Below are 19925 nucleotides of genomic sequence, written 5' to 3'. Positions count from 1 at the left end.
CTTTAATATAGAATAACTAATGGAGGGCTGCAACTACTTTGTGTGTTATTAACACTGGCCTCTTCCATGTGTTAGCCATGCACATTAACCTCAAGCACTCGTCCTATGATGTAAAATGGACCACAAAGGGAAACCTAACCATCTATACATCCACTCTCCAACCTGGTCAACCAGAAGCGCCTCCCACAGACTGGCATCCGGATAATTGGCGCGTGCTCATTTGCATGCCGCGCGTCGCGGATATTTATTTAAATTTAATTTCGTCCCCGCACACGGTTGCTCTGCAGGCTTTTGTGCCAAAGTCATATTAACCCCATGACTAGTTAATATGCAGTGCACGGCGCTGCCCACGCACGATGAATATTCATAGTCGACGGCGTTTTCCGCCGTCTCTCCACCCTCCTCCCTCCCCCCTCCCGTGTCCTGCTGTGACGCGGAGCGGAAGACCGGAGGCACGCGACCACTTTCAGATATTTGGCCCCAAAACAAACTGTCTCTGGTTTGTGAGTCGACAGACACATAATGACCGACAAGACGCAGCTGCCGAGCAGGGAGCGCGCTCTGAAGGGGAGGGAGGAGAAAATGGTCGTGACAGGTAAATTACGCACGGTGGCAACTTGGGGAAGTGGGGTGGCTCGCGCGAGGTGTCCTGGCCGAAGTTTCCGTGACGTGGCAAAAAAACCAAAACAAACACTTCAGCAGGTTCTGGTTTAAAAAAAAAAAAGAAAAAACAAAACAAAAGCTCACATCTTCTATTGATGTATAAATACATTTCAAGTTTAATTAAATCGATCTTAAGGATTACCGGTAAATGACAGATGCGCCTGTTTCCTGTTGTAAAAAAATAGCAACAATTTTATCACAATAGAAATTAATTTGTCTCAAAGTAGAGCGTTTACACCAGGAAAAACGGATAAAATGTCGTCCCCACTGATGAAACTCATTGCATAATTTAGAAGGAAAGAAATAGAAATATGCATGCATTTCATATACATTCATATGCCAATTTCAACTTATATCTGCTTAATAAGTGATTAAATTCACCATCTTATCAGTGTTTGTGGAAAAAAAGCATTGATAAGATGTCTGGTTTGCACCACTTGGATGACCTTCAACTTTACAAAAGTACAAGGTCTATATTTGTCTATTTCATGCTTTCATAGCATGTAAATGAAATTCGGCTCTAATACTCCAGAGTTGTTTTCCTTCTTTATTCTTCCCAAAAATAATACATTTTTTTAGAACTTTTTTTCTTTATTTACACACGGGGCTCAAAATACATTACATTTGAAGAATGGTGCAGGGATCAGCGTGACCATTAAATAACCTGACGAAAAGCACATTAGACATGTGATTGTTGACTGAACTAATGTTAATTATTACCTGTTATGTTTGTCAAGTCCTTTGATTCACAAAACTAGTGCACTTTTGAGGTATAATTGTAGATAATACAGAATAGAATTCATTGTTATAGTGTATGAGAAAAGGCATTGTTTATTTACAAAATGTGATATTTCAGATATAAGTCACCCACCAGGTGTCCAGTTTAGATTGTGAATTGCCAGAAATGAAATGAAATGAAATGTGCCTCATATACCAGGATTAAATGACAGCTGGTGCTGATGGAGATCATAGTGTCTTTGAAACATCTGGTGGTGTTTAGGCCCACCTCGTTTTGCATTGCCCTTGATGCAAAATCACAATATAATCACCAGATAAAAATAATTTTTATCCAATTCTATAGATATTATGTCTATTCAGGCCGTCTTGACCTGGATAACTAATGACAAAATACTTTTAAATGTTCTTAGAAGTGTTATTTGCAAAAAGCTATGATTTGGCAAACTATAGTGATTAAGTGATGTTTTATTTTTATTATTTAAATTTGGAGTCCTTGATATAGACAACAAATATGTTTAAAGATTGGCATATGTTTTAGTCTGACTGTGAAAAAACTGATAAAAAAATAATCTTCATACAGTCATGATCATAATGTATAATAGCATCCTTATACAGTCAGGTGAGAAGTAACTACACCCAAAGAAAAGTCAGTGATATATTGGACATTAAATACAGCTTCAAATCCATCAGATTACAAGTTGCAGATTCAATGTAAATTAGTAGAAACTGCTTGAAAAGGTAGTTGAAATGTTGTTGACTAAAATTATGATCACTGTAGTTCTGTGGCTTTGGAGGCACAGTAGTGGAAAATGCAAATACTGAATGTATTAATGTAATACAATACATACAATATATTGGAGTTTGTTCATATGGTTTAGCTGTTTACCAGAAAGCTTTGAAATGTTTTGACAAGAAAAATGTAGCTAAAATATTATAATTTTTTTTCAGTTAAAGTCAAACTCCTTGAAAGTAGCAGTTTCTTTTCTATTGTATGTGTGTTTTTATAACACAACGCCCTTTTCCATTTTCTTTTTCTACGCTTAATTTCTGCTGTGTCATTTGAGACAAAGTTGCAGAACAGGTTGAATAATGTCTGTTTACTTTCTTTGCTGGATTGATTCATAGTTTTGATAAAGCCCTGTAAATGTTTTTCCAAGCCTCTCACCGGCCTGTCGTAAAGGCTAATAAGCATTACCGGTACTTATCCACAAACATGTTTCATAACCGTACTTCTCAATATTAGTTGTTTTTTTTTGCAGAAGTTACTTAGTTCACTGATGTTTTTAGTACAGCAAATAAAAAAAAGAAGCTCATGGTTAATGGATTTTGAAATAACCTTGCATTTACAGTTCCTTTACAGATTGAATTTGTATTTTACCCTGATAGATATTTACTATTTTCATTTTTTTTTTCTAATTAGTCTTTGGGCTTGTAAAAAAAACTATATATTTAGCAGTTAATTCAAGTATATGAGTTGAACGCTGAAGCTGTTGTAGCAATAAAAGCCTGTTTTGACATGTTGTGAGATTGCACTACAAAACACTGATTAAATCAGGATAACCCGCATTTGTGCGAGACATACTGGCACTGAGAAGTCCTGACGTTCTCTTTTTTCCATTTTCTCAGTTTAAATATATGAAATGAACGTATTGTAGTCCTTTTGCATGCTTTTTGAATCTAATGTTAGTATGTATCACAGTCTTTTTCTCATTCATTCTTCCTCGTTCTTTGATATCATCCAGCTTTCATCACACTATTTTGAAACAGGAAGTCTGGTAGGAGTACATCACAAAGGACAAACCTGATGCTGCCACTCTTTCGCCTACTCAGACGCTCGTATGCACAAGGTGCATTATGGGAGCTTGGTGTGAGAGCATAGGAGGAAACAGTGCCGCAGCGTCCAGGGGCCCATCTGGGCATTATGCGCATGAAGGCTCCGCCCCGTCGTAAGTTCCTTCTCCGTCTGTCGAAGCAGCTCGGAGACACCGCATGGCAGAAATCTGTTCCTCCCCTTTCACCATGGGGGGGGGGGGGCAGTTTAGATGAGGGCAGGCTTGTGCTATCCTGTGCATGTGTGTTAGAATAGCATGCTCCTGTGTTTGGTGGTGTGGGCCAGTAAGCGTGAGTAATTTAAGGATTGCGGGGACAGTCTCCACATATGCCCCATGCAGCCTCATCCTCGTGTGTCTGTGAGAGCGCACACTTCGCCCCCTCTCCACAATGAAGATCACTAATTTTGAAAGTTGCGTCTCACCCTCCAGCCGCCGTAAAGAAGCTCCTCGTTCATTGTTCAGACATGCTGTTGTCCTGCCTTCCCTCCCTTGCTCTTGTCTGTATAATGTACTCTGTGACCTTGGCGAGAATGATCCAGTGGCAGATTGCTACATGGTAGGGGCACAGTAGCTATTATTTTGAGTCAGAGCAGAATAGACTGCCAATATTTCTTCTAAACAGGATGGGGAGGTCAGCTGACCAAAATCAATCTCTTGTTACATGTTTCCCTATAACTCTTAAAAGCAGGTTCATGGTGCAGATATATTTCTAGCGTTATTTCTCACTTGTTTCTTTGCCTGGCTGCTTTCCCCGCATGCCCTTGTTTTTGGCTTTGCAAGGAGCTTAGAGGGGAAGAAAAAAAAAACATGTAAGCAAGTGAGAAAGCATGCAAATTAGCTATACAAACACAAGATAAATAAATGAGGGAGATTTGCTCATGGGCAACGCTGTGGCTCACTGATTAACACCAGTTCCCCATTGTGGCAATGCGACCTGAAATATGATGCCTGCTTGCTCTCCCGGTGTCTGTGTGAGGTTATTCTCGGTGATCTGGTTTCCACAGTCAGGCAGGTAAATTGGAAACCCTGGATGGTGTGCCATGCATCCTGCTCAGCACAGTCTGTGACAGACCGGAGTGTACTGTGACACACACTGTGTTTAAAATGAATAGATTTGTTCTCATTTCCACAGATCCACTATAATGTTATGACCACTGACAGGTGAAGTAAATAACACTATTTATTTTCTTCTTCTTCTTTTTTTTTTTTTTCTATCAAGTTGTTGCACAGTCAGAACAACAGTTCTGCGTGACGGAACAATAACTTGCATAGTCGGGCCTATGTACGTCAGTTAACATTGGAGCACGTCACCATGTTGAATTCTGGGAACTAAGCGAAGCCGGTGGAAGCAGTGTGACGCTTTGGGCAATGTTCTACTGGAAAATATTGGATCCTGTCAACCATGCGGATGTTGGATAGAAACCCACATTTAAGCATTGTTGCAGACCATGTACACCCCTTAATTGAAAAGGGTATTTAATGATGCCAGCTTCTTTCAACAGACTTTCATTCTCAAAAGAGTTTGAGTATCACAAGTTTGAGGGCTTGACGTGGCATCTAAATACACCAGGAGATGTACTGGACACACAAGCACGAGCCATGGCCCAGCCTTACATCTTAGATTACCTAAAGATTTGATGTCATCCCATAAAACACCTTCAGAGGGCTAGTGGAGTCTTTCTCAGCTGTTTTGGCAGCTAAAGGGGAACGTACGGAAAATTTAAATGGTGGTCATTTTGTTAAGGTTGATTGGTGTATCTCCTGACCGAGCTGATTAAGCTCTTTGTCTTAGTATAGTTTGGTAAATATGATGTGTTTTATGTATTTATTCTTCCTTGCCAGATGAAGGCAGCGCCATATTTCCCCCCACAAATGAGCTTTTAGGAATTTTTTTGACCAGGCCCCAACAGGATGTGCCTCCATCTTCCTGGAAGGAGATAATGGAGCCGCTGCTATAGTAAGTGGGCTTCTCCATAGCAACTGTATCCGTTGCTAAGATACAGTATGTATGGGATGCATGGAGAGGTTGAAAGTTGTGCTCTTCAGAGTCTGGACAGTTTTCCAACCTTGGACTGTGACAGCTTTAAACGTGTGCAATGTGCTGTAACAGCAAGTTGTGTTAGTTGAAAGACCACAGTGGCATCATTTACTTTCCTTACCTCCTACTGTTCTTAAAAATGGACTACCTCCCACCAGTGTTGCCACATTCCTCCCCTCCCCTCTTTTGCCCCACTCCTTCTCGCTCCTACCCATCCTCCAATACAGCAGAGGGTAGTTGGCACCGGTATAAAGCATCAGCCTCCTCCGACGACTCGTGCCTGACTCTCTGCCAACCTGTGTGAAGCTAGAAAGAGGAATGGCAAGAGGGAGGGAAGGGGAAGAGAGAGGGAATGAGAGAGAATGGATTTTGGAAGGAAATAAAGAGAGCAGCCTGGAAATCGACCTTCCATCACCACTTTTGGCATCCGCAGACAGTACCTCTCCCGTGTCTCAGTGAGAGGAGGCAGCAGCGCTCGGACTTCAGTTTTGCGGGTGAGAAACGTGGGATCACGGGTCGAAACCGGTGGGTAACAAAGACTAAAAGCCCACCCAAACAAGTCAAACTGGACGTCACTATCCGCTAAGCAACAGCCAGATTGTTGTGCCCTTAACCTCGTTTCAAACAGACTGGTTTGGCGTCGGGTCCGATGTTTTGGTCCTGGTCCAACCGCCTACTGCCGCCATGCTAAAAGCAACAAAAGGTGACCAAAGTATTCCGCTTCAGTCCGGCTTTACTTTGCATCGTGCTCTGCGCTTTTCAGATATCCTTAAAAACAAAGGCGAACAAAAGAAATTACGCCCATATCTCATCCAAGTTGGGAAAAAAAAAAAAATCCTTTTCATGAATCCTTCCCCCATATTCAGTCTGTATTTCTTCTTTTGTGAGCTCAGTCGGTCAACCTCCCTGCTTGTTTTTTTTGTCGTCCTCTATTCTTTCTTTTGCTGGCGTAGAGAGGCAGCGTAGTGAGGGTATTCAAGCCAGCTCTTTTTCGGTGCCTGTGTGTGCTAGATGGGGTAATTCTGGCAGAATGGGTGTGGGCGCTGGTCTGGCGGGGGGGGGGGGATGGGGGGGGGTGCTGGACGAGGCACAGTGAAAGAAGCCAGCTTGGCACTGTTTGGACCAGCGCCAGAGGCTCCATGGGAGTCACACTCACTGCAGAGGTTGGTGTGCAAGTGATTGTGTGGCTGATTGCATTGCTTGTGTGCGCGCAGGCAACCGTGCACGTGCTCGCTGAGAAAAGAGTGAGGGATGATGGGAAGGTGGTGTGAGGTAGAGTGTGAAGCGAAGATGGAGAGCAGCTGAGAGAGAAGAGAGGGCGGGGAAGTTTGGCTGAAAGTTGGCTCTTCTGGACAGTGCTGTGTCGGCATGTTCTTGGCTAGCTTCATCTTTGTCTCTCCTTTTTTGTTTGTTTATTTGTTTACTTGTTTGTTTTCTGTCTTCTGACTTGGATGGGGTGCTTTTTTTTAATATAGTGCCTGAAGGCATGGCGTTCTAAAAGCCAAATGAAGCCTTCATTGCCTCTCTGCTACCCTCATCTGTTGCTTCTCACTGGCTATTTACTCCTTTTATTGTTTTGGCAGGCTGATCTCTCCTCCTCCCACTTCTCCACCTCCTCTATCGCACACTTCTCTCCCTCTCGCTCTCGCATTCTCTCTTTCTCTCACAGTCATTTGGCAACTTCGCTACTTTTTATCGCCGTGGCCAGAAACAAAAGGACAAAGAGGGGGAGCGTGAGCGAGCGATAGAGTCACTACAAACTCACGGAAGGATGGAAGCTTTCTCCTGTCCTCCCATCAGCTCAAGTCACCCCGACGGAGGGAGAACATTTAGCCAGTGCGATTGCTGACATAGATATACTTTGATTGTGGCTGACTGTGCTCATGAACATGACCTGGTAGTGCCAAACAACCTGCTGCTAAAAGACAGAACTGTCTCACAACAGGAGGGCAGGAAGAGACTGCCTGAGGGCAGCCAGGCCTCTGTGACATTTCAGCCCTTTATACTCCTGCAATCTGTTACTGCACTGGAAAAAAAAAAACCAAAACAAACAGTTTTGTTGAATATCAGAAAGTGCCCTTATGTATCAAGAAGGGCATTATCAACTCAAGTGTGATGGTGTTTCTTTTTTACTTTCCTACATCCTTCAAGCCCTTCATCCGTGGAGTACTGGCATGGAGAAACTGTTTCTTCTCAGTGCTTCTGTGCTGTGTGGCTTCATAATAAACTCTTTAAGTCTGAAATAAACTGCAGGTTGTTGCCTTTTGTCACAGTTAGAGATCATCCCTCACCTACCAAGGAAAAGAAAAACTATTATGTCTGCATCAGATTAGAGATTGTTTGTATTCAGGTCAACGTCACATGTAACATCTGAGCAGTCGGCGAGCAGTCACACATTTTGAACTTCAGAGCAAGCATCCATTATTGGTGTGTGCCTAAGCTCTTAGTGTACCCTGTGGCCTGTTTATCTGTAGACTAATATTAGTGGTTGCAGTACAAACCAGCCTTGCTTAGTGGAGATTTGCACGCTAAGTCACCTCAGTCTTCTTAAACCCTAATCCTCCTCACACATCTGTGGGATATGCGCACACACACACACGCACCCACGCACACACACACACGCACACTTCCTTTTTAGAGCTTAATACCATGCAGCACAGTTGGCAGCAGAGTACCACCTCTCAGCACTCCAGTTTGTTTTACTTATTGGGTATTTTTAACATTACTAAGATTAGGACAGCCCTGGATCCCTCCCCTGCATGTGAGGGGATACATGTCCCATTAAGAGTTGACACCAGTTTGCTCCGCTCACAACCTGTGGCACCAAATACGTTTGCTTTCAATGCACACTGCAGTGAGTGAACAAGCGGAAAATGACTGTTTCATTGTGTTAAATTGTGGGTATTGGGGAGAGGACAGCAGGGATGGGATAGCGGTCAAAGCTGTGTAATCCCTTAACTGTCTTCCTGCACAGAAGCCTCTGGCTCTGATCCGTTGGCCCGGGTCATCCTGTAACGAAGTGAAGACCTAGGAGGCCGACTTCAAGCCACTAATGGGCCTCTTTGCTCACAAACTGTAATTTGTACCAGTGCAACACAGTGTTGTGATCCGATAAAATATTTGCACACTGTTTGCTTTCACAGGCAAGCATGCAGTCAATGGGAATCCAACTGTGGAGCCTTTTCCAGAAGGCATGGAGACCATCATGTTTGGTGAGACTGCACAATCACACTTTTAAGAAATCAGAAAATAATCCAATATGGAAACCTCATTACCAGTTTGTGGTTGATAACACATTTTGGGGGAACGCTGGTTCTGTCACAGCACAGACAGTCTAATTATGCATGTGTTTATGTGCTGTGCGTATGTCCAGGAATGGGCTGCTTCTGGGGAGCTGAGAAACTCTTCTGGCGACTTCCAGGAGTGTTTTCCACCCAGGTGGGCTATGCCAATGGTTTCACGCCCAACCCCACCTACCATGAGGTCTGCTCAGGTACTGCACTTTGCTCTCTTTTTTTTTTTTAATCCTCCCCCACGCTTTGATTCATATTAACCAGTCTCACTGCTCTCCTGTGAGGAAATGAAGTGACTTGGCGGTACACTTCAGTGTGTGATGAGTCAAGTTTCAAGAGACCACAAATTGCAAAGGACGAAGAAAAAGATACAGGGTTTGAAAGATTGTTTTAAGTAGAGCTTGCATCCTCTTGCTCTTTTCCTTCATCTGCAGTCAACTACTCAGAATGCACTGCTCCAGATGGGCTACACCCCCCATCCCCACCCCCCTATGACCTACTTGTAAGGATTGGGCTCTGTACTTTGCTGTACTGCGGCGTTTTCGCCAACAGAGGTTACTGTGTACGAAGCACCATAACTGGGCTTCTTTCCCATGAAAATATAATTTGGCAAACGTACTGAAGACATGAGCATTAATTCCATTTGCCATCGAGGCTGTTGGAAATGTTTGGTTACCTGTCTGGGTCCCTGAATTTGTCTGTTTGGGCTTCTGTCAGTATGCTACCAGATAAATGTGGACTTGATATATAATTTAAATGACTCAGCTGCGTCTCACTTCGTGTCCCTCTTTTGCTTTTCATGAGACTGGAGACAGCTTGAGTTGGAGCCTTCTCCATCTCTCAGCGCACATCATTGCAGGCAGGCACAGAGTCTATCGGGAGAACCCGCATTTTTTTTCGGGGGGAAGGGGGGGTGCGCAATGGAGGGGAAGTACGACAGATCTTGTGAGACATCCACAGGATTTCTATGTTTGCTTCCCAGCCCCCACTTTCTATCGGCCTCCCACAAGCTGGTCAACTGTTGGAAGAAGGTGGCGATGAAGGAAAACAGAATGCTGCAAGTGAAAGAATGGGGGAGGAAATAAACTTTTTGGCGGAAAAGAAAATTGAGGCGGGGAAAAAGAAAAGTGTGAGAAAGAATGGTTACCTGTCCATTGGCTGAGAGGGTGCAGGCATCGCTCCAGTGGCCATGACGGAGCAGAACACTGCGACGGCATGAGACCGAGGAGCTGTCAACAGCCAAGGCAGGACAGACAGACAGAAAGAAGAGGTTGATGGAACTGTCAGAAGAGCCTGGAAAGGATAGGACGGGCAGGACAGGTGGATGATCTGACAGACAGAAATAGAGGTTGAGGTGCAGTCAGATTTGTCTTGGGAGGACAAACACAGACAGGTGAGAGTGGAGAGGACATGACTATATAATCAATCACAATATTTTAACCTCATCTGCTTCATTGTACAGTCCATTTTGAAGCATGTTTGCTGTAAAGAACAGTCTTCTGATGCTTGATGCAGACAGTGCTCGATGAAATTAAAGTCGTGTCTCAAAAGACAGTGACACAACAACATGTTAAACTCTAGGGATGATCCCCAAAATGTCAACTTTAGGTCTACATTTGACATAACAGTACGTGTTGTAAACAAGCTTGTGCTGCCTATTGTTGAAAATGAATGGAGTGTTGTCTCCTTTTCAGACAGACATGTGGATGTTTGAGGTGTTTTGTAGTGGTATAACAAAGAAACACTAATTCTCTGTGTTTCTTTAGGCGCATATAATAGGACACAAAAGATGAACACTGAGCACATGAAATTGTGAGGCAAAGGTTATACATGTAGGACACTGTGAATCTTGAAAGTCAACTTTTTCAACTGCATTGAACGGTAGGGTTCAGCAGTGTAGAGTTGAAACAACAGGCCGGTTGAACCTTATACAGGCATCAGTGAGATCTGAATAATGTGGGGGTTTTTTCAGTTTCTGAATATTGAACAAGTACCATACAAAGGTTTAAGTTAGTCCTGGTTTAGTCAACTATGAGCAAGTTTTTTAACCTTCTGGATTTAACTCCATATGCGAAAGCTCAATTTTCTACTATTATTTTAAAGATACCCTTTGGATTTTAATTTGAATAATGAAAGAACATAATAATAATAATTATTATTATTATTATTATTATTATTATTAAACAAGGGAGCTTTCCGCCTTTTTTTGCTTTTGTGTTTCGGCAGTTTTATTCACTGTGACTCAAATCATTTGTAGCACTGAGCAGTTAAATTGACTTTACTGTGTGTGTGGTGCTGAAATGGAAAAGATAATTGTGCCATTTTATTGCATTGTGTTGTTTTCACTCTGATCGATCACAACTCGCACCAGCAGTGGCTTATGAGAGAAATGTCACAGCCCAGGCACAATTCATGCTTTACCCCCATGTGCTTTTCCTTCTGCACCGTCAATTTGAAGTCACATTTTTTTTTTTTGACAAAAAAACAAAATGGCTCTGGAGCAGCCTCTATAGGTACGCCATATTCCCCCAGACAAAACCATAATCTTTAGAATTGACATTAAATACAATCCTTTTGTTGCTTAGCAGTTAATGCTGTTTAAGACAATTTTCAATAGTTGAAAAGGTGCTGCTCTGTCTGTTTAAACTGCAGAAAACAATTAAATTAAATTAAAAAAAAAAGTGTAACAGGATGTCATATTGATTTGTAAGGCTGTAATCACCCAGAAGGCTTTTCACCGTGCTGAAAGGTGCTTCAGCCAAACACTGAACCTCTGGCAGCTTTAGTGGTCTTTGTCATCTCTCATCCTTTCACCCTTTTCATACAGAACAAGCCTCGAGAGTCATTTCACAGTCACCTTTTTCCCCCCAACTGTTCTCAGCAACAGCTTTTTCTGATGTTGTATTTCCAGAATTTCTTTTGGGTTTTTTTAATTATTGCTATTATTTTCCTGCAGCCATAACACAACTTAATATAATCAACAAAAATCTTATAGGACGATAAAAGTGTTTAATGTTTCATGCTTCTAGAAAGGTTTTAACATAAACAGCGACGTTGTGACAGATTGCTTAAAAACACTGAAAGATGTGCAGTTCAGAACTTGGATGAAAACGGGTGAAGTTGTCAATGTGAATTTGACGTGAAATCATCCTTGCAGTGTGCAGAGTGAGTCTCAGACTATATGCATGATTTTGACAGTCATTCTCCCATTATCTGCGATGCACCTGGTGCATCTCAAGGTTTTAGCATGTGTGTCCATGGGATATATATAGTACTACTGTATGCATTTAGGAGGAAATTATCTTTTTATTTCTGAAAACATCTGTGCTTATGGTGAGAATTTGATCACCTTTTTTTTCCCCACTCTATATGCATGTGTGTGCCTGTGCAGGTGCACCTGTGTGTGAGACCTAAAGCAGCCCCGAGTTTGAGAATGCCTGCAGGCAGCATGTTGAAGCTTCGGGGTCCTGGCAGCTGCAGACAGGAGCGAGAGACTGTGTGCTTTTGGCAACCTCCACCATAAGCTTAACCTTTGCAGTGCCTTTTCCCTCTCTGTGTAGCTCTGTCTGTCTCTCTCTTTCCCTTGTCATTGTGCCATAAGCAACAACACTGCTGTGTGGATTCAACCTGAACAATTTCCTACCTGTGGCACTGCACTCGGTGGCATGCACATCCCGTACTCAAGTATACTACCAGTGCTCTATTCTTGATATTGGTGACATTTAAAATATTTGATTCGGGATAAAAGTCTTTTCTTTTTCTTTTTTTTTTATGTCCAGCATTTATGATTAATCTGAAAGGACCGTGTGAAAGCTGACGAAAAAAATAAAAGATAGCTTATTTCTAACTAAATCAGTTTCTTAATGTGTCCCCAGGTCTGACAGGACACACCGAGGTGGTGAGAGTGGTCTTCTCCCCTAAAGACATCAGCGTTGAGGAGCTGCTGAAACAATTTTGGGAGAACCACAATCCTACACAAGGTAGCAGTATACACACACACACACACACACACACACACACACACACACACACACACACACACACACACACACACACACACACACACACACACACACACACACACACACACACACACACACACACACACACATACACACACACACACACACACACACACACACACACACACACACACACACACACACACACACACACGCACACCCCAAAGTCGCCCTAAAATAAGACCCGTCCCAGGGGGCACGGAGTGTATTAGAGCAGAAGGATGATGCCCAGACGTGTGCCTGCGTGTGCATTGTGGTGGGGGGAGGTCTCATGGGTGTAAGTCAACGCCAGACAGTGTTAATGTGTCTGAGATCCAGCCATCCATGGAGAGACACACCAGTGTGGTGCATGTTCTTGCCCAATTGTGAAAAAAAAAAATGTCTTGCTGAGCATGTGCTTGGTATGTATTATTTCCAATATGAACTAGCCTTTGCCATTCCTGCACATGCTTCTCACTGATGCAATGGTGATACTGATCTTAATCTTCCTCTGCTGAATAATGTCTTTAATCTTACTGTCCTCGTGGCATTTCATTGATGGTTTCAGTCCCTTTTTAGCAATCAGGAAGTTGTGAATCACAAGATTCTGGTGAATTTCCCATAAACTTTGCTGTGATGGTGAAGCGTTTCACCCAATTAATTCATACGGTTGCTTTGCGGTCCATATTCCTGTGCTACATACTTTATACAGCGTACCACAGTTGTGCCACCCACTCACATACACATCCATGTACACATACGCTTACAGCGCCAACAAGGGCCCCCATCCCCCACAACCTATTTCTTCAAGCCTTGTGCTCTCTTGTTTTCTGTGCTCACTGGAGGAGGTGATGTAAGAACATTAATGCACCAGGAGGACACATGGAAGGTGTGTGTGTGTGTGTGTGTGTGTGTGTGTGTGTGTGGGGGGGGTGCGTGTGCGTGTGCGCGTGTGTGTATGTGCATGTGCATGTACGTGTAAAGGGGCGAGATCGAGAGAGAAGCAAAAAGGTACTCTGCTCACTCATATTGAATGTAGGGAGTGCCATGACAAGTTTAGAAGAGGTGGATCAAAGATTCATAGGCCCGACCTTCAGCATTAAAACAGGCTTGTGAGGGTGTATGCACACGCACACACGCGCACACACACACACACACACACACACACACACACACACACACACACACACACACACACACACACACACACACACACACACACACACACACACACACACACACACACACACACACACACACGCGCGCGCACCTGAACGAGAAAGCCCACCACAGTTCCGTCATCCCTTTTGCATCTGTCATGATTGCTTTCTCATACACTGTGTGACCTAAATACACTGAAGTGTCTGCCATGTTTGCGTATCTACCACAACCGCTTGGATATATAAACATGAAAGGTGACTTGACAGCATTTTTCACATTTCCCTTTGATTGTTTGAGTAGAATTCGGTTTGTTGGAGGAGACGGGGAAGAAGACTCAGTTGATGTCTGATGTTCAATCAAAAGACATCGCGACCTCTTTATCAGACGAGGTTCTCCCCGTGTTCGCCGTATCCGAGGGCAGAGACGCGTCTCACTACGGGCAAAGGCACAGGCAGAGTCGAACCGGCACGCCACGGGGCAAACGCAGTGAGGCCAAAAGAGTAGTCATGCATTTCCCCTGACTCACTGCCTTGTCTCATCTCATGTTTTATTAATGGCATGCAGCTTATTGCCTATGCACTCTGTTTGTTGTTTTTTTTGTATTGTTTTTTTTTGTCACAATTGAGCTTGGCGACATATTTTGAAATAACTAACCACAAACTTAGATGTCCATTTTATATTTATTTTTTTCCTCGGGAGTGTTGCTCCTTGCGCGTGACTTAAATGTGAATCCCTGCCGTTTCTCTCCTCTCAGATTCTGGGTTCACGTGTAGCAGAAATTCCTCTGATTTGACAAATGTAGCGTGGAGTGGTGGAAAGAGGCCCGCTGGCTGTGCCTTCACGCATGCTTAAGCTCCAATTTATTCTGTCCACCTTAGAGCTGGGCTTAAAAGAGAATGGAGAAATTAAGGAAGTTCACTCTTTTCCCTTTTAACTGCGCAGATTCACTAGAGATTGCATATGGAGACGGGCCCTGGAGCATTATGAATTCTGTTTTCTCCTGATGCATATCAACACAGAGCACAGGTCCATATACTTAGTGCTGGCGTGCATGTGGAAGTATGCACAGGTGCATATTCAGATGCATGTAACGCTTCCTTTTAATGCGTGTATGTGGGTGTGTGCATGCACATATGTGTGCGTGTATGTGTTTTGATATCTGTGCCTCTCTGCTTTGCCTCAGTTCAAAAGGGTTTAGTCCCGACAACGTGATGTCGGGCTGCATCAGTTCCACCAATCCCGGCCTGGATAGCAACATTAGCAGCCAATCAGAAACTCCCAGCAGCCTTTGCTGTGTGCCCTCTTTCCATATTCAGCAACACTAGTCTCAATCTGCAGGCTTCCCTGGGATGTTGCATAAAACCCCCATTCAACACGCTCCCATATTATAAGTTTCTTATGTCGACGCTAAGACAACTCCTCAACTGTGCAAACCTTCACACGGGTGCGCCAAAAAACTCGAGCTCGGTCAAACTCTTGTTCCTGTTCAAAGGGCATCAGAAGCAGCCTTTCTGTTTCGACGGAATGGTTGAAAACATCATTCGGTTAAGTTCAGCTGATGTCCAGATGCAAATGCGTCTTGTTGTTGTTTCACGTAGCACTGACACATTCCTCCGTGCAAAAGCATACTGTTGACCTCATAGTGGGCTCATGTGGCCCGTATGCACGCGTGGGCATGACGCCAGCTTACAGCGGCACTGCTGACTTTTTACATGTCATTAAGCTTAACAGACGCACGTCGCACTTGCAGACGATGCTCACAGCTGCACAAAGTGGCATATCAGTCGGATACACGATTGTTACTGAGGCCTGTAGGCCCTGTTCTTTCTTTTCCTCGTGTCGGAAGATGGGACAGAAGCATCTTGTCTGGCTGATTCCTTTACCTGCCAACCAATCAGTTCTTCGCTCGAGCTCTTCTGGAGTTGCCCTCGCACAGTTTATCGACTTCAACTTGAAGTCATCAGTGCTCTTGGCCTTTTTTAGTGATTTCTTTTTTCTTCCTTTCTTTACTTCTTTCATCCACGTTTGCACATTCTTTCCCAGATTGCCTTTCCCCCTCCCCGACCCATGCTCCCTCTCCCATTTCACCTGTACCCTCCGCCCCTTGTCCTCTTTGCGGTGAGCAGCACACCGAGGTGGGTGAGTGAGCAAACGGCCCAGAGCCCATCAGTACATCCGCAGAGCAGCACCGTGAGTCGACCGCTCCCCGAGGCCGTCCACTCATCACACAAACGCACTCACATCCACTCACTCCTCTTTTATCTCTTAGTCACTCTCCACTCCTTCTCCTCCCCCATTCCTCATCCTCCCTTCCCCCTTTCCTTGCTCTCCCATGTCTTCCTTCATCCCGCCACCCCCCTCTGCCGCCCTTCATCTTAACAACCAAGGCTTTTCCCCTCTTCATTGTTTCCTTCTCTTTCCTTTTCATCCTATACTTCCTCTTCCTTCTTTCCTCCTTTAAATTTTTTTTTGTGGTCGTGCAGTATTTATGATTTGGGTTGTGGATGCTGCGTCAGTGAACAGACATTACAGTCATGTGCCAATAGACACAAAAACGCAAATGTACAGCTAAAATGGCCGATGCAGCTGTCCTCATTTGATAACATCTGCACGTACATGCACGCTCGCCCTAGTAGGTAGGCATTCATATTGTCGCAAAAAGGCAGATCTATTTAACAGTTGAGTATAATTCAAAAACTACTGATAATGGTCTCTTTTATGCATTTCAGCCTTGAGGTTAAACCATTTATCAGAAAGTCACTTTTTATACCACCCGCGTTTTGCTTTCACTGCTTGCAACACACATTTCTTTTTAAGCTTACCATATGAAGTATTAATTGATTTTCACATATACGCTATAACCGCTATGGTCACATCACAGAAATGATGTGAATCAAGCTGTCTTCCATTTGACTCATGCTGGTGGCGGTTACTTTATGGCAACTGAAATGAGCATGAATATTCTTTTATGCAATATCTTAAGCCCAGCTGGCTGCGACACACGCCAATTCCCCGTTGGGGTACCCCCATGTCATCTTGTGTCACCACATCCCTCAATTTTAGGGGTGCCCCTGCCATCTAAAGGCAAACCCCACAGGAGCTGACCTTGACCTTTGACCGTTGACCTCTGCCACCCCCACACGCCTAATCCAAATGCATTTTCTCCTCTGTGGTTGGCTGTGGATAGCATGCTCATTACCAGGTGTCGGTTATTACACCCTCACACATGCTGACAAACCCTAATTTATGGAGATTGCGGCACGTGTGTGCACAGTGTGGGGGTTGAATTCTGCATGTCCATTTGATTATACAGAAATTAGACAATTTTAAAACTTTTTTTAGGTGTCTTTTTGTGCTTCGAAAGCATTGTCAATTGACTTTTCTTTTTTTTCCCCAGGAAAAGAAGTTGTGCATTTGAAAAATCTATATTATTCTCAACCAATTTGCCTCCAAGAATGTAAAACTGGCCATTTATGCGCTATCGAATATCCATGTTATAAGGATTGTTAATGTCAGTTTGCAGCCGGAATTTAGAAAATAATGTTCTTGGGGGTTTTTTTTAATAGTATTTATTGGATAAACTTAATGCTAATGCATAGGTGTAAGAATAGTTTGAGAAAATGAGCATAATGCCGCGTCTGTTGAAACTGCTGACCTTAATGCTGTCTAAGATAGACGAGGGTAGAAATTGAGTGATCCAAATCATGCTATCATCCGGACAGATTGCAATACAACAGGAGAGCAAGCACTGCTTGTTAGACTTAGGTGCAGCTAAAAATAAACAGTTTTGGGCCAGAGTCACTGTGCTCTGACAACATGCCCAGAAACATGAAGTGATCACGTTAGATAGCAGTGCTCTAGTGTAGAGATGATGAAATTGAAACTGAGGAGGTTGTTCTAGATTATGACTGTAATCTACATGTCCCCATTAGTGTAATTTACACAGACACTCATAGCTCTTATTTAAGCTATCCTCCATATGTGTTATTTCACTGACAGCCAGAAGAGCATTATTTTCTGTTTTGCTTTGTAAGCCCCTATATCTCACATACTCACTCTTTTTGATGTGTCTGCGTACGTATACAGTATGTTTGTGTGTGTGAGCCCATGTGTTTGCACGTGCAGCGGAGTGTATGTGTGTGTCCGCTGGGGATGCTCTCACCATCCCAACTCCGTATTCTGCCTCTGTCTCCAGCGCGTCAGGAGCGGCTTACATAAGAACAGAGCAAAAATAGCAGCTAAGAGTGGAGAGGAAGAGAGAGCTCTGCTGGCACGCACACAGTCGTAGCGGGACCGCCGGGCACGGCACATCCCTCAGTACCATCACACACTCAGGGAAGACTGCAGTTATCAGGTCTTATTCCAGCGTACTTTTTTTTTTTTTTTTGACAATAGTACAAATGACAACTCCATCAACACCGTCAAATCTCTAGTGACCCTTCAGAAATTGACACAGGGCATTGTTAAAACTCCCTCCCGACCGTGCGAATATTGAATTTGAATCAGTGCTTAAAGATAGAGTGAAGAGGTGGGAATAAATAGGTAAAGAAGCAAGAAAAAGAAACAGTCTTAGATTGTTCATTAGTGCTCACTCTGCTGCAGTCTAATTGGTACGCAATGCCAAGTGAAGTAATTCTGAATTCTCTTCAGATGTTTTTCCTCCATGCTCAGAAGCCCGCAAAAAGTCACCAATTATGCAGAAACATTTCTTAATTGCGGACACTGACAATAGCCTGACTGCTGAAATGTTTGTTATTCTTTCTTCTCTGTAATTAAACGAGTTCCCCCTTTTTTTTCCTTTTTTTTTTTTTGCCTCATTTGCAGTCTTTTCTTGTTTTACATCTGTTTGAGTGCTGGTATGCAGGGGCAGCGAGGTGGCTCAGTGAGTGAAAGATGGTGCCATGAAGTATTTTGGAGTTTAGGCCAATCTCCCTGTATTGTTAATGAGTGATGGATTGCTGTATGAAAAGATGCCCGAGAGAAGAACCTGAGGTCAGCTCTTCAGTTCCATTGAGACCCTGGAAGGACAAGTCCAGTGTGCTAAACATCCACAGACTCTACCTTTTGCAGGGAATTTCCACCTTCATCTCTTTGTCATCTATTCCGTCCTCACCTATTTTTGTTTAATGTCCCTAACCTTGGAACTGAAAATCGCAAGTCTGGCAATGCTTTGCTCAAGTTGTCTTCTTCTCTCCCCACTCTCAACCATACATACCCAAGAGGCAAAAATAGATAGAATTTGAGTTAGGAAGGCAAGAAGAAAGTGATAAAGTGGGAGCCAAAGGAACAATATACACTGAACAAAACTATAAATGCAACACTTTTGTTTTTGCTCCCATTTTTCATGAACTGAACTCAAAGATCTAAAACATTTTCTATATACACAAAAGACCTATTTCTCTCAAATATTGTTCAAAAATCTGTTTAAATCTGTTAATGAGCACTTCTCCTTTACCGAGATAATCCATCCCACGTCACAGGTGCAGCGTATCAAGATGCTGATTCGACCACATGGATATTGCACAGGTGGGCCGTAAGGTGGCCACAATAAAAGGCCACTCTGAAATGTGTAGTATTGCTTTATTGGAGGTCTGCAGTTGTGAGGCCGGTTGGATGTACTGCTAAATTCTCAGAAACACCTTTGGAGACGGCCTATAGTAGAGAAATGAACATTTAATTCACAGGCAACAGATCCGGTGGACATTCCTGCAGTCAGCATGCCAATTGCACGCTCCCTCAAAACTTGCAAAATCTGTGCCATTGTGCTGTGTGATCAAACTGCACATGTCAGAGTGGCCTTTTATTGTGGCCACCCTAAGGCACACCTGTGCAATAATCATGCTGTCCAATCAGCATCTTGATATGCCACATGTGTGAGGTGGGTTGGATTATCTTGGAAAAGGAAAAGTTCTCACTAACATAGATTTAGACAAATTTGTGAACAATATTTGAGAGAAATAGGTCTTTTGTGTATTGCGAGAAAATGTTTTAGATCTTTGAGTTCAGCTCGTGAAAAATGGGAGCATAAACAAAAGTGTTTATGCTCCCATGCATTTATATTATTGTTCAGTATATATTAGCAGTTATAGCTGGGGGGGGGGGTGTAGCCACTGGGAAGTGGGAGAAATAGCAGGCTTTTATCCCCAACAGCCAACAGGGACACGCTGAGTGGAACCATTTTTTGGTGCAAGGGTAAACA

General features: G+C 43.4%; 1 protein-coding gene across 2 annotated transcripts in view; it reads left to right on the top strand.

Moving 5' to 3' along the window:
* The first annotated feature begins 486 nt into the window (after positions 1–486).
* Positions 487–19925, top strand: part of msrab (methionine sulfoxide reductase Ab) — a 37856-nt gene continuing 18417 nt past the window's right edge. The window contains exons 1-4 of one of the 2 annotated variants that reach the window (XM_080512545.1): positions 487–595; positions 8415–8483; positions 8645–8764; positions 12440–12544. In XM_080512545.1, the coding sequence (XP_080368671.1) occupies positions 523–595; positions 8415–8483; positions 8645–8764; positions 12440–12544 (367 nt within the window). In that variant the 5' untranslated portion in view covers positions 487–522. Of the gene's footprint in view, positions 596–3288; positions 3348–8414; positions 8484–8644; positions 8765–12439; positions 12545–19925 lie in introns of those variants that run through there. The other variant, XM_080512546.1, reaches the window with a different exon arrangement.

This window comes from Blennius ocellaris, assembly GCF_963422515.1.
Source record: "Blennius ocellaris genome assembly, chromosome: 17".
In the NCBI taxonomy this organism is placed as follows: Eukaryota; Metazoa; Chordata; class Actinopteri; order Blenniiformes; family Blenniidae; genus Blennius; species Blennius ocellaris.
Note: the sequence above shows the minus strand (reverse complement) of the source record. Positions and strands in the feature narration are given on the sequence as shown.